Source organism: Hyperoodon ampullatus (genome assembly GCF_949752795.1).
Source record: "Hyperoodon ampullatus genome assembly, chromosome: 2".
Taxonomy (NCBI): domain Eukaryota; kingdom Metazoa; phylum Chordata; class Mammalia; order Artiodactyla; family Ziphiidae; genus Hyperoodon; species Hyperoodon ampullatus.
The window spans coordinates 58,373,564-58,385,737 of NC_136915.1; the positions used below are offsets into that span (position 1 = coordinate 58,373,564).

At 37.4% G+C, this 12,174-nt stretch overlaps 1 protein-coding gene across 1 annotated transcript in view; it reads left to right on the forward strand.

Moving 5' to 3' along the window:
• Positions 1-12,174, forward strand: part of SGIP1 (SH3GL interacting endocytic adaptor 1) — a gene marked incomplete at both ends in the record, with an annotated part of 136,159 nt that overhangs the window by 53,044 nt on the left and 70,941 nt on the right. The window contains 5 exons of the mRNA XM_079721034.1: positions 2,359-2,370; positions 5,517-5,541; positions 6,509-6,560; positions 7,879-7,964; positions 10,959-11,051. Of these exons, the coding sequence (XP_079577160.1) occupies positions 2,359-2,370; positions 5,517-5,541; positions 6,509-6,560; positions 7,879-7,964; positions 10,959-11,051 (268 nt within the window). The remainder of the gene's footprint in view (positions 1-2,358; positions 2,371-5,516; positions 5,542-6,508; positions 6,561-7,878; positions 7,965-10,958; positions 11,052-12,174) is intronic.

A 12,174-nucleotide genomic window follows, 5' to 3' on the forward strand; every position in this document is an offset into this window, starting at 1 on the left:
GTTTGGTCGTGCAGTTAAAAACAATTTTAATGCCATTTAAAAACCAGAATCTTTGAAGTTAAAAAAAAATCAAGATATGCGTCTTCTCTGACAGCTCTGAAGATCTGGCAGCATTAGGCCCATATTTTTGTGCTGCAAGCATGGTGCCCCTGAGTTGTGGCCATTTCACCAAAGCTTTGTGAAACTCTCATTCTCTCGTGCACAGCACCCCTGCTCCTTGCCCTGCAAGCTTTTGAGTTTGTGATTTAACATGGAGAGTGTTCAGCTTACAGAATATATCAAGATCAGATACTGAATGTTTCCTTCCGCCTTTGAAGCAAATTCTATACATTGGTAGAACAAAGATAGAATGGTAAAGACCTCAAAGTTCCTGGGAAATGACAGGAGAAAGCGTAAAATAAAGCTTTTAAAAGGAAAGGCTCTCCCCTCCTAGTGGATAATGATTTTGCTGTCCGTGTTCAGCAGAACCTACAACTGCCTTATGCTCCTTAATGGTGATAATTAGTGTATAGAAAGCCCTTCAATTTGACTTCTGGAATTCCTTTTATTTTGCAGGTTTCAGATCACTTTTAATTGTGGACCTTGAGGTTTTCTGGGTCTGACCTTTCCATAGCTTTTAGCTGGGTCTTCTGGCTTTTGGTTAATAAGCCTGTGACTACATGAATTTCAACAGATGTTCCTTGATGTTCCTTTTTTTTCATGTTATCTTTTACTAGACAAAATACAAACAGGAACTAATGATTAAAATATATAGGTTTTTAATTCACTGGACTTAATTTGGGTGAGTTTATATAATTGAAATTATTTTGAACAGTGTTGTTCTCTATAATCTTAAAAAAGTTTATGAATTTAAGGTTCTGCCTCTATATGGTTGCAATACACATTTTATTTTGCATTATTTCTCATAATCATCTTGGGGGAAATTGTGTCACTTTTAATCCCCTCTTTGCTGTATTTTATGCTGCTTTTAAGAAGGAAATGTTTGACATGAAATTAAAGCAAAATCATAAATGCCCACATCTTCTTTAGTGAAGAACTTTAACCTGGTCATTAAAGAATTATAAAGTCTAAATACATAAAAGAGTGCTTGGATTTCTCTCAAAACACAGTATGAATTCATCAGTAAAAGAATGTAAGCCCAGAAATACATATTAATGTGTCCTTTTTTCTAATTTCATTTAAATTGCATCCATGCATATAGACAGATTTATAAGAAAGATGGGATCAGTATGGAACAGAACTGGAAAAATATGGCAAATAATAAAATCTAAAATATTACAAGTAAAATCAACTGGAGTAGGTATAAAAGACTATAGGTTTTTATTTCTTGTCTATGTTATGGAGAGTAGAATCATCTTTTTCATTTAAGCAACTTTCTAGATACTTTTGTGTTTGTGCTTCTTCTTTGGATTTTGGAATTTGGCCAGTACTGGGTCCCAGGTAGCCTCTGGTGAATTCACGGGCTAGCCCATATCCTGAAAATGAAACTGAGCAACAGCTCTTTCCCTACTCACATCATAGTCACTCTTGTTACTACAGAAAAATCCTAAAGAGGGAGAGCAACCAGAGATTGTTGGGGTAAATTGATAGCAGCCATGATCAAAGTTTGAGGAGTGAAAGAAAAAAGTCGTAGGTCAGCATGTTGTGTTTTTCCAGGCATCATCTGGTCCACCAATGTTTTATTGGTGCTAGACAATTTTCATCATCACACCTGTGCTTGTCAGGAGCTCCTCATCTTCCCACTACATTCTACCCATTGGGTGAGGCTGCCCAAATCACACCAGGCCAAGAACATATACTTTAAAAAAGTCCTCATCCACACTAATTCCACAGAACACTGAAGAGAAGAGCCAGGCAAAGAAGAGGTGTTTCTAATCCTGCTCTCTGATTTTTGGAGGCTCCGATTAAAGCCTGAATTATGTGGGAAATACATCATGTCTATGATGTTTGCTAACACCCTTTTGTGTGGGGAAACAGTTTTCTCTGTGCTACCCAGTCTCAAAACTCCCCTCCTCAAACAATATGAAGAAAAACTCTGTATGACAAGACATTTAAATCTATCAGTAAAGTTTTCTTGTATGTTTCTGCTTTGTCTGTATGTACACATAACTGAAACCAGTACATCCCCATTAGCAAAGCTATATTATGCAATGGATAGATTCTCCTTAAGGTTCTCCAAAACCTCATTATGGTTTAAATAAGCCACAAACACAATGACTGTCTGTCTTCCTGTGGCCTGATTACCTGGAGTGTGTGTTTAGTTAGCTGTTTATGAAATCTTCTATTACCCAAGCCTGTTGACTGATCCATCATTCTCTGACTAGGTGTCTGTTCTCTCTTCCTTTTTGCTGATCACAGAGGCGCAGCCCGGTAAGAATCCTCAACATTTTTACCTTAAACATGTATAGAGATAATTCTTGCCTAGGCAAGGTGGCCAGGTTGGCTTCTTGTTAAATCTATGATAACCCAGTATGAACGAGGCAGATGAATTAGGTTTAGTGGCTGAAAGTCTCTGGTCTTATATGTGTCAAGAGCATGTTTTAGGATCATCAGAGCACTTCTCCATAACAAATTAAACCAATACATAGGTACCCCAACTCCTAGTGCTAAACGTAAAAAATGTGGTGTGTGTGTGTGTGTGTGTGTACAAGGGCTGGAGATTGTCCAGAAATCACCATAGAAATTTATAGCAAGGTGATAATAAAGAATAAGAAAACTGTAAGGCAAGTAAGGAAAGAATTTGTAAACCACATTGTTTTTAAGCCTAAATTTAATGTAACTCCCTGGACCATAACTCAAATTGTTCAGTGTACTGATATATAGTCATACACAATCATAATTTCTATCTTGGGAGGAAGAGACATACTTTCAATCAATCTTTCTAGGCTGTCACATATATATTTCATCACTGAAGGCAAATCAGTATTAGTTTGCATTGTTCAAAGTAAATCTGTCATTTTCCTCAGGTTGAGAGTGTGATAAATTTGAGGCAACAAGAAGGGACTTTGCTATGTTTGAAATGACCCTGACCTGCCCAGTCAGTCCCTTGAGAGAGGAAATGGAATTGAAACAATGCTGTCAGAAAGTAGGCCTATGCCAATTTGATCAGTCAATTACTACTTGAGACAAATACTCTGCACCAGTTGACAAGCTGTGGTTCTCTGTTTAAGCCACATAGTTGATGATCAAAGATAACACCTACAGGGACTATGTGGCTGATTCCAATCCAGCAGTGGGGTCACAGCTCAGATTATGACAAGTTACTCCTTTTTTTAAAAAAAAGAAAAAGAGTGAATTAACTAAGGCAAAATGCAGGAAGTCTATTCACAGTCTACCTATAAAGACCTTGAAAGGAAGAAAATGTGGTCACTTGGGGAGGAGAAGGTTTCAGGATTCAATAGGCTTTTTTCCTGAATGTGCTTTATGTGGTCGACATCACCTTAACCTTGTTCTAGAGTTGTCTTGTTTCGACAGCAAGGCCATCAAAGATCTGTATGCCGGATCATGGGACAAAGGGACTTTCTTTTCTGTTGCTAATGGTTTCCTGCTTATTGTTTGAACATCTGTTCCTTTCTAAATTGATATGATTTTATTCTTTCTAATTTCTAAACAACAGTTTTCTTGCATATTTCTGCCATGTCTTGCTTCCTATTCACTGATGATTGTTCATTCATATGCAATATTTAATAAAATATTACAGAGGCTTCTTGTCTAGTGCCTCTCAACAATAAACATCTATCAAATGAATTGATACACCGGGAAATGATGAATACCAATGAACACCAAAGAAGCTTTGTATCTTTCTTGGTTTCATGAATATTACATTATAAATAAAGGGGTAAGACAAAGACCAAAAAGGTCTTCAATACAGCTTCTGGGGTCCCCTAACTCCTGAATTTCAGGTCTCACTATACTAGGTAGGTCCTAGTCCCTCAGTGTCAACCTCGTGATTGACTACTTGGACCTAACGCCTCCACCTGATCTTTTTCTTCAGACTTTATTAATAAAAATCTGACAATCTGAGGCTCTCCAACCTAGAAAAACATTTTAACTCCATTTAAACAATTTGTTCCCTCATTATTTTGTCTACAGAGTCTTATTTTCCAAAAGCCAACCCACATCAAAACTTCTATAATGACCATAACTGATTTAAATGATCATATTTGTTTTAAATATTTATTAATTTAAATGAACATGTTAACTTAAACATACTGATTTAAAGTGTTTGTCTATTAAAAAAATAAAATATTTATTAAAAAGTTTTTACTAATAATGTATTAATAATAATCTCTATATAGCATGTACATGCAAGTCACTAAAAAACATCTAGTGGATCCTTATTCAGTCTGGAACTGCTCCTCTATTGTAAATGAGTTCAAAATGAGACAAAATTCTGATAAATCCTTAGGAAAGATGGAAAGAACCTTCTTATAGGTCTGTTATAGAGGTGCTACATCTTGTCCTGAGGTGTTGAGAGAAGAAAACATCTGTGGCCACCATGTTGAGCCTTCACCAAAGTAGGAAAGTAGAAAAAAATGTGTTTGATTATCAACCACCAAACTCATAGTCATACCCTTTTGAAAACTTTCTTATACTTCCACTTCCCCAACCTGAACTCTGCCCCTGTCATTCTCCTAAGGAGGCCCTGCCAAGCCATGTCCCATCTTATGAGGCCACACTTCTAGTGGTCTGCTTTTCTGGAAGCATCACATGCTGAAGACCTTTCACAGCAGTTTTGAATCAAAACTTGAATCAATCCTCTGTTGTCAAAATAATTTTCTCCTAGGGCCTTATAAATCTGAAAATGACCTTCTCAGATTATTCCTGCCAGGTAAATTGTCATTCCTATAGAATCACAGTGCCTTGAGCTAAAGGAATGACACCCAATCGACACCTAATTGATAGGTTGGTGCCCCCATGGCAGGCAAGTGAAAGAAATTGGGGTAGGGAGGGCAGGTGGGAAAGAATGGAATTCTCTGGTTCCCTGAAGAGAACAGTCCACTCAGTGGTGATACCTTCAAGTTTTCCTTCTTTTTAACATTTTCCACGTGTATCTTTAAATTTTGCATTTGTAAACTAATGACTGTTTCTACAAGCAACTTACGGACCCCATCTGATAAGAGCAGAGAGTACTCCTCATACAGTCTGTAATTTTTAAACATCAAACATAAGTTAAACATGGATTTACTTTCTTGACTGCTAGATTTCAATATTTTTTTAATAGACTATTCAATATTTGCTTTAACTTACCAAATCTACCCAGGTAAGGGTTTTTTTCTGGTTTGGAAGACTTATTATTTACTCTCTTTCCTCTCTGTAATCTTTGAATAAAATGAAAAATTGATTTATATGTGTGTGTGTCTACAATTTCCAACTTGAATGCAATTCTGAGAAAAAATTCATTTTTCCCCAACTGCATTTCTCTGAGTTCAGTTTAATTGCAATGACAGAAATATACATATTGTACATAACATATATGTGGTCTTAAACCTTATAGTGTCTATTTCTAATTCTAGGGTGCAATTAAAAGGAACTTATCCAGTAAGTATATCTTAGCTACCAGAAATAGAGTATGATTTAAAAGAAGGAACAGTTCCTTGGGTCTTGGAGCATATATACATTTGATTTATACACTCTTGGGCTTGATTTTTAAGGCTTACAAATGTCTTACTCTTACAGCAAAGAAATCTTGTAATGATAAAAGAAATCTTGTAATGATAGAAGGGCTCAGTGGGTTCTGAATGACTAATGTTTAGATCCTGAAAGTGAATATGTTTTGGGGTAAACATCGCTATTTTCTTCCTATATTTGTCAACTCTTACTGTATCATTTGACTTTAGAAATGAATTTAATCAAGTGTGTGTTTGCTGATTGGGGAAGGGAGAGGAGGAGGGCTGAAGGAACTGAAGGTAGATGCAACTTACCCATTTTTGTGTTATTTGATGTGAAAATCTTAGTAAACCAAAACGATATGAAATAGGTTATAATATACATGTGGCATGATTTTCTTCTGCTGCATACAGCACGTTCTAGGAAATTTTAAATGAATGGTTCCTAGTTAAAGGTATAACATTTTCTTGGCATTTCAAGAAAAGAACAGGCAGAGAATGCTGGATTCATGCACTATGTACATATGGCCTGGCTTATTATTCTCTTATGGTAATTGAGAAGCAGAACTGATCAAGGCAGCAGGCATTCAAAGAATGGTGTGCTATTCCACTAAGCTCTACAGTGTACACATCTTCCATTTGCTGGCTTATCATGGTAATTCCCTGGTTAATTAGTTTTATAAATGCCAAAGAAAATGCTACTACATATACCTAATATATGGCTGTTGGATTGCCAGGGGAGAGGGTTTGTTTTCCGGGTTTGTTTTGCAAAGTTTTCACATGGAGTTGCTTACTGATGGGACTTAAATCTCTAAGTGTTTCCAAACATAGCCCATAAGACATAAAAGAAAAAAAATGGTAAAAATATGCCTAAAAATTCCCTTTGTCCTGTGCATCAGGTGAAGAAGTTGCGAGACCCAGGCGTTCCACACCAACTCCAGAACTCATAAGGTGAGCATGAAAAACACTAGTTGCGTTTTATGCAAGGCATCATGCACTGTTAACAATGAAACAAATCTCCTTTGGACTAAAGTCTCAGCATCTAATAACAAAGGGCCTGCCCATATGTGTATGTCACAGCAGTTTCAATTATGTTATCATTTCTCCTAAGTGCAGCCTGTGGGAGACCTTTAGGAAAGTACTCTGTAGTCATCTAAAGTAACATCTATCAGAATATGGAGCTCCTCACTAATGAGAGGGTTAAAGGTCTACATGAAGACGTCATTTGGTGTCTGAAATGCTGATCTGAAGTATGATTATATTGCCTTACAAAGAGTAACCTGTTTAGCTGGCTACAATTTTGTGATACATTCTACCTGCCACACACCAAAGGAATCTTCTATTTTGTTTTTTGTTTTTGGCAAAGCATTGTGTTTTACACTGTAATCCTTGGGATAAGTATTGTGCACATAAGCAATGTTTCCCCCAAAGACTCCTATTTCTATCTAAAGGCTGGATCCTTTTAACTTTCCCTCCTTCTCTAACCCCTCCCCTCTCCTCTTCACCTCTTATCCCCCAACACACACAGAAATCATCAGGATCAATGAAGGGAATCAGGTCTGGGGAAGAAATGGAGATAATTATGCAGCTTTTCTTTAATAATCAGTTTAAGTAATAATTAGTAGAAAGGATGAGCGTCTAACTTACTACCTGTCTTTCCCCCCTGATTTCTCAACGCTCTTCTTTTTCTAATGTGCAATATTAAGGTATTAGGAAGTTATAATTAGTCAACTGTGTGGGGCGGTGGGGGGAGGATGGAAGTTAGAAGCTGGTAGACTCAGTTTCTTATTCAAACACAAACTTCCTGGTGGCTTGTTTCTTAACTTCCTTGTGCCTGACTTTCACTAATCATAAACCCACATTAACTACAACACAGAGATGTCGTGAAGACAGATATAAATGGTTTTTGAGATCTTAAGAGGAGAAGGTGCTTTGCAATAAACTGTTATCTTTAATAATCTCTTCTAGGTATAGAGACTCAGATGATTTGAAAGAGTTTCTCTCTTCATCTTATTTCTGTTGGGCCAGCCCCTTGGGCCCCCATTGAGAATGAGGGATCTTACCTCCTACTGATCCTTTTGTCCATATACATTTGACCTCTTCATAAATATACTTTTTAGCCCCTCGGGAGCTTGAGTACATACATATATATGTACATAAGTGCACACACATACATCGGCCTTACTGTGGAAAATATTTGAAAGCTTTATATCTTTTTTAACATTAATATTTCCTTTCTCTATGTTTTGTTGTAATGTGTGTGATTCAGCAGAAAACCTCCAGATGACACCATGGCACTTGCTCCACTCTTTGGCCCACCATTAGAATCAGCTTTTGATGAACAGAAGACAGAAGGTAGGAAAAACTCTGTATACCTATAGATTTGTTTTTCCTTTCAATAACGTATAACTTACCTAGAGTAAATGTGTTTTGAGGCATGTTTTTAATGTATCACCAGATCTTCATGTGAAAGGATAGTTTTGATCTAGGTGTGCTCTCATCATGGGAATTTGGTTCGCAGACCTCTAGTATTTCAGGATTTGAAACTTTACTTCCAGAAGTAGCTAAGAGCTAACAAGTTCACTCTTCAAAAGAGGTCAATAAGAATGACTGCAAATCTCTACAACTCACTGGATGGGGAATAAGTGTTCTATTAGCCAAACAGCCATTATTATAGAGCCAGACCTTCAAATTCCCCATCATAGTCACTGTCATTGTGATATAGCCTCTTTGACCACATTTTCTCTCTTGTCCACCTCATCAGTGAAGGTGTCAATTGTCTTGCTCACACAATAGACACTGTTTGTAGGTTCAAGACCCAGGGATGACCTTAAATCATTTAGCAACTTAGAAATAAAATGTTATGGGAGAAATATCATTTTGGCTGTTATTGTTGGGCTTACCTATTAAATATTTATTCCTAGAATTAAATATTTTAACTTTTAAACATTAACCATTTTTGGATGGCTGTGAGTAATGTATACCTTGTTGACATAAAAGAAACTCTTTATGAAAGGGATCTAATCTATCCCTAAAATGTATTTATGTCCAATGCAGGGATCTCCAGCAGCTATATATTTGATAATATGGGATGTTTTTATAGAAATCATTTGATTTAAGACTGCTATGGTTATGTACAGTCAAAGATGATTTTTCTAGGACCAATTGGTGAAGGAAATTAGATATAAGTGTTAAGGACAACAAGACTTGAAAGCATAGTAAGTAGGCTAAGATACAGTGACAAAGAGACTCCAAAGTACAGTGAATTAAACAAGATAGAATTTTATTTCTGTTTCATGTAAACAGCCTCAAAGTACACAATGTAGAACTGGTTGGGCGGCTCTTCTATCCTCCGCATTTGGCCTTCATCTCTGGGTGCAAGGGGGCTGCTCCAGCTCTCACCATCAGAAGAAAGGGGGGCAGGGGAGGACCCATGGAACTCACTGCCAATTCTTGTAAGAGAAAAACCTGGAAGAGACACACATCACTTCCAACCAGAGCCCATCAGAAAGAATTTAGTGCCATATGGCCTGCTTAACTTTAACTGTAGAAGAAATGGAGAATGGATTCTGGGAGACAGCTAGCAGCCAGCCACAGCTGAATATCTTTCAACAATGTAGTTAGCAAAGTGTATAAAGAACATCCCTAAATACTCCTTCAGTGATTTAAATGTCTACAACTTAGAATCCATAAATAAAGGTGGCCTCGCGGTGAGGTTCTCAGTTATCTTATTAACCGATCTGTGATCAGTCTCACTTTTAACGACATAAAGTCATGTGTAGTGACTGAAGGTGGGGTTTGATTTGTTGCATTTGAATCTACCTATTAAAAAATCCCATAACATTATATAAACCTGATAGACAAAATAGAAAACAGTTCTTAAAAATCAAAGTGGTGTCCCACACTGAATCTACGAAAAACCAAATGCCACATTACATCTTTGGAGAATGTGCTTTCATGTTAAAACAAAACAGAGCTAAGACCATCATTGAGGTTTGTGGTGGAGAGGAGATACACACCTGAACTTGTCAATGAGCCTGTCTTGATTGTTCTTTAGGTGGTTTCAGCCCCTGAAGTTCTGTAAAGTTCCAACATTTGCACCAAACATACTAACTCTTCCAATATCTGCACCTACTTTTCTTATCTACTCACCCTTACTTTCTTTATTGATTCTTCTATCACTAGTTTACAAGGCCTGAGAGGAAAGTGGATATTTTTGGAGATAGGTATGCATGCCTGGGATCAGATCTTAGCTCTGTTACTTTCACCATGTATGTCGTTGAGAAAGTTGTTTAATCACTGTACTCTTTGGTTTCCTCAATATCAACCACATGGTGGTGTGGTGAGGACTAAAATATATCATAATAGCTACTGGCCTTGTGATAAGTGTTTTACATGTATTTTATATACATTGTATTTATATACATTACCTCCTTTAATCCTTTTAGTAACTCTTTGAGATTTCTCTTATTATCTCTACACTGAAGGAAGGGAAGTTCAGAGGTTACACGAATTGCCCAAGGTCCTAGAGTAAGCATAGAGGCTGGATTCAAATCCACATCCAACTGACTTCCCAGCGTGTTTTACAACCTAATGAATTACAAGCAGTACTTACACAGACCCTGGCACATGATAGGTGCTGAGAAGAGCTAGTTCATTACATTGTTACCATAGCAATAACCAAAAAAAAAAATAGAAGAAATATTAGATTCAGTGCCCTTAGGCCTAATACCTAATTGGCCTGATTTACTTTAGATGCCTAAGGACTTATTTATTTTTCTGGTTCTCTTAATATGTTCACCAAACATTTTTTGAATAATTTAATTTCTCTTTATGATACTGTAAAAGGATTGTTTAAAGACCCCGTAAGATCCTTTAAAGGTGGGAACCACTGTACAGAATTCAGGCATCTTCATTCTTGAAGCCTATTCATAGCAAACTTTAAATAAACCAACTTAAAACAAATGTCCATGGGAGTAATGCCTGGATTTTCAAGTGGGTGCCAGAAAGGAGCCAGTACATGTATTGACATTTAGAATGTCCTTAAGTGACCAACCAGGAAAAGAATGCAGACACTCTGTTTTGCAAGTTTTTATTTAGCTATATGTGCACACACAGGCACCCCCTGCGCACATGTGTGTGTGCGCACACACACACACACTGTGCTCCTATGTCCATTCTCTGCTTGAAAAGAATGAGGAACAACACATCTCTAAATTAATTTGCTAGGACTAAGGGAAGACAGAAGTAATTTTGTGAAACTCAACTTTAAATTGAAATTTTAAGTTCTAAACTCAGGACGTTTCTTTTTTGAACTCACCCTGGGAAATTTTCTTTTTACTTTTCCAGTTCTTTTAGATCAGCCTGAGATATGGGGTCCAGGCCAACCAATTAATCCAAGCACGGAGTCGCCAAAGTTAACAAGGCCTTTTCCCACTGGAAGTAAGTTATGTGTCCACTCTGTCTGGAAAAATAAGTGACTCATTTTACTGTCTGCCTGCATAGTGAAATTAGGCAACCCTTACAAAGTCTACATAAGCCACATTTGGACCGTTTAACATTAAGAAGAGATGTTATCCTGATAAGCTTTAGAGTTACAGGGACGTAGGACAGTTGGTTGAGACAGGAATAATATAATAAATAAAGCAGAATAAGTAACTTGGAATCATAGCTTCTTCTGACGTCCCACAGGCTCATTCGTTCGTTCAATAGGTTTATGTAGGAGTGATAAGCAAGTGAACTAAAGACCCTGCTATGCTCCAGGCATGGGCTAGCAGACAACACAGAGCTAACCAAATCAGATAAGGTCTCTGCTAGGCCTACAGAACAACTGAGGCTGCAGAGAATAGAGAGGACACATTGAGAGGAAAGAGTGATAATTGGAGAAGAGAAATGATGCCATATGGTAGAGAGAAGCTGAGACAGGAGATCAGGGCAAATTCATCTCAAAGCGAAGAGAGCCATCATCTCCAGTTATTCCAGAATGCCCCCAACCCCTACTCCAGGTGGCTGGGGAAAGAAGTCCTGAAGAAAAAAGTGAACTCATCAGATCTACCAAATATAGCAGTGAGAGGAAAACATACATTTAAAGAAAGAATAAGAAAACAGCGTACCTGTTGAAATTCTTAACTTTGGCCCACAAAGTGACAAGCCCAGTTCAGAAGGATGAGTCTCTGGGTTGGGGCCATAATACAATACTTTTTCTATCTCACGGATTTTTTTTAGCTATAATTTCATCAAAGGAATCTGTTCATTCTTCCTTGATCCAAATCATTTTGCTTCAGTCTTTCAAAAATATACCCAAATTTAAGACATATAACTTTGAGAAATCTTTCCAGACTCTATCCAAGCCATAATATCCTGACTCTATTAAAAACCCCTCCCCTGAGCCCCTACCCAAGCTGTTCTCATTGTCCTTGACCATACTCTGGGCAGTAATTGCCAGTGACCATGATCTTCATTCATTCAGTAGTAAACTCCTTGAGGACAAAGGCTTGTTGTAGTCAACCCCACGTCCTTCATTCTTAGTACAGGACCTGGGACCTCATTGGTACTTGAGGCATAT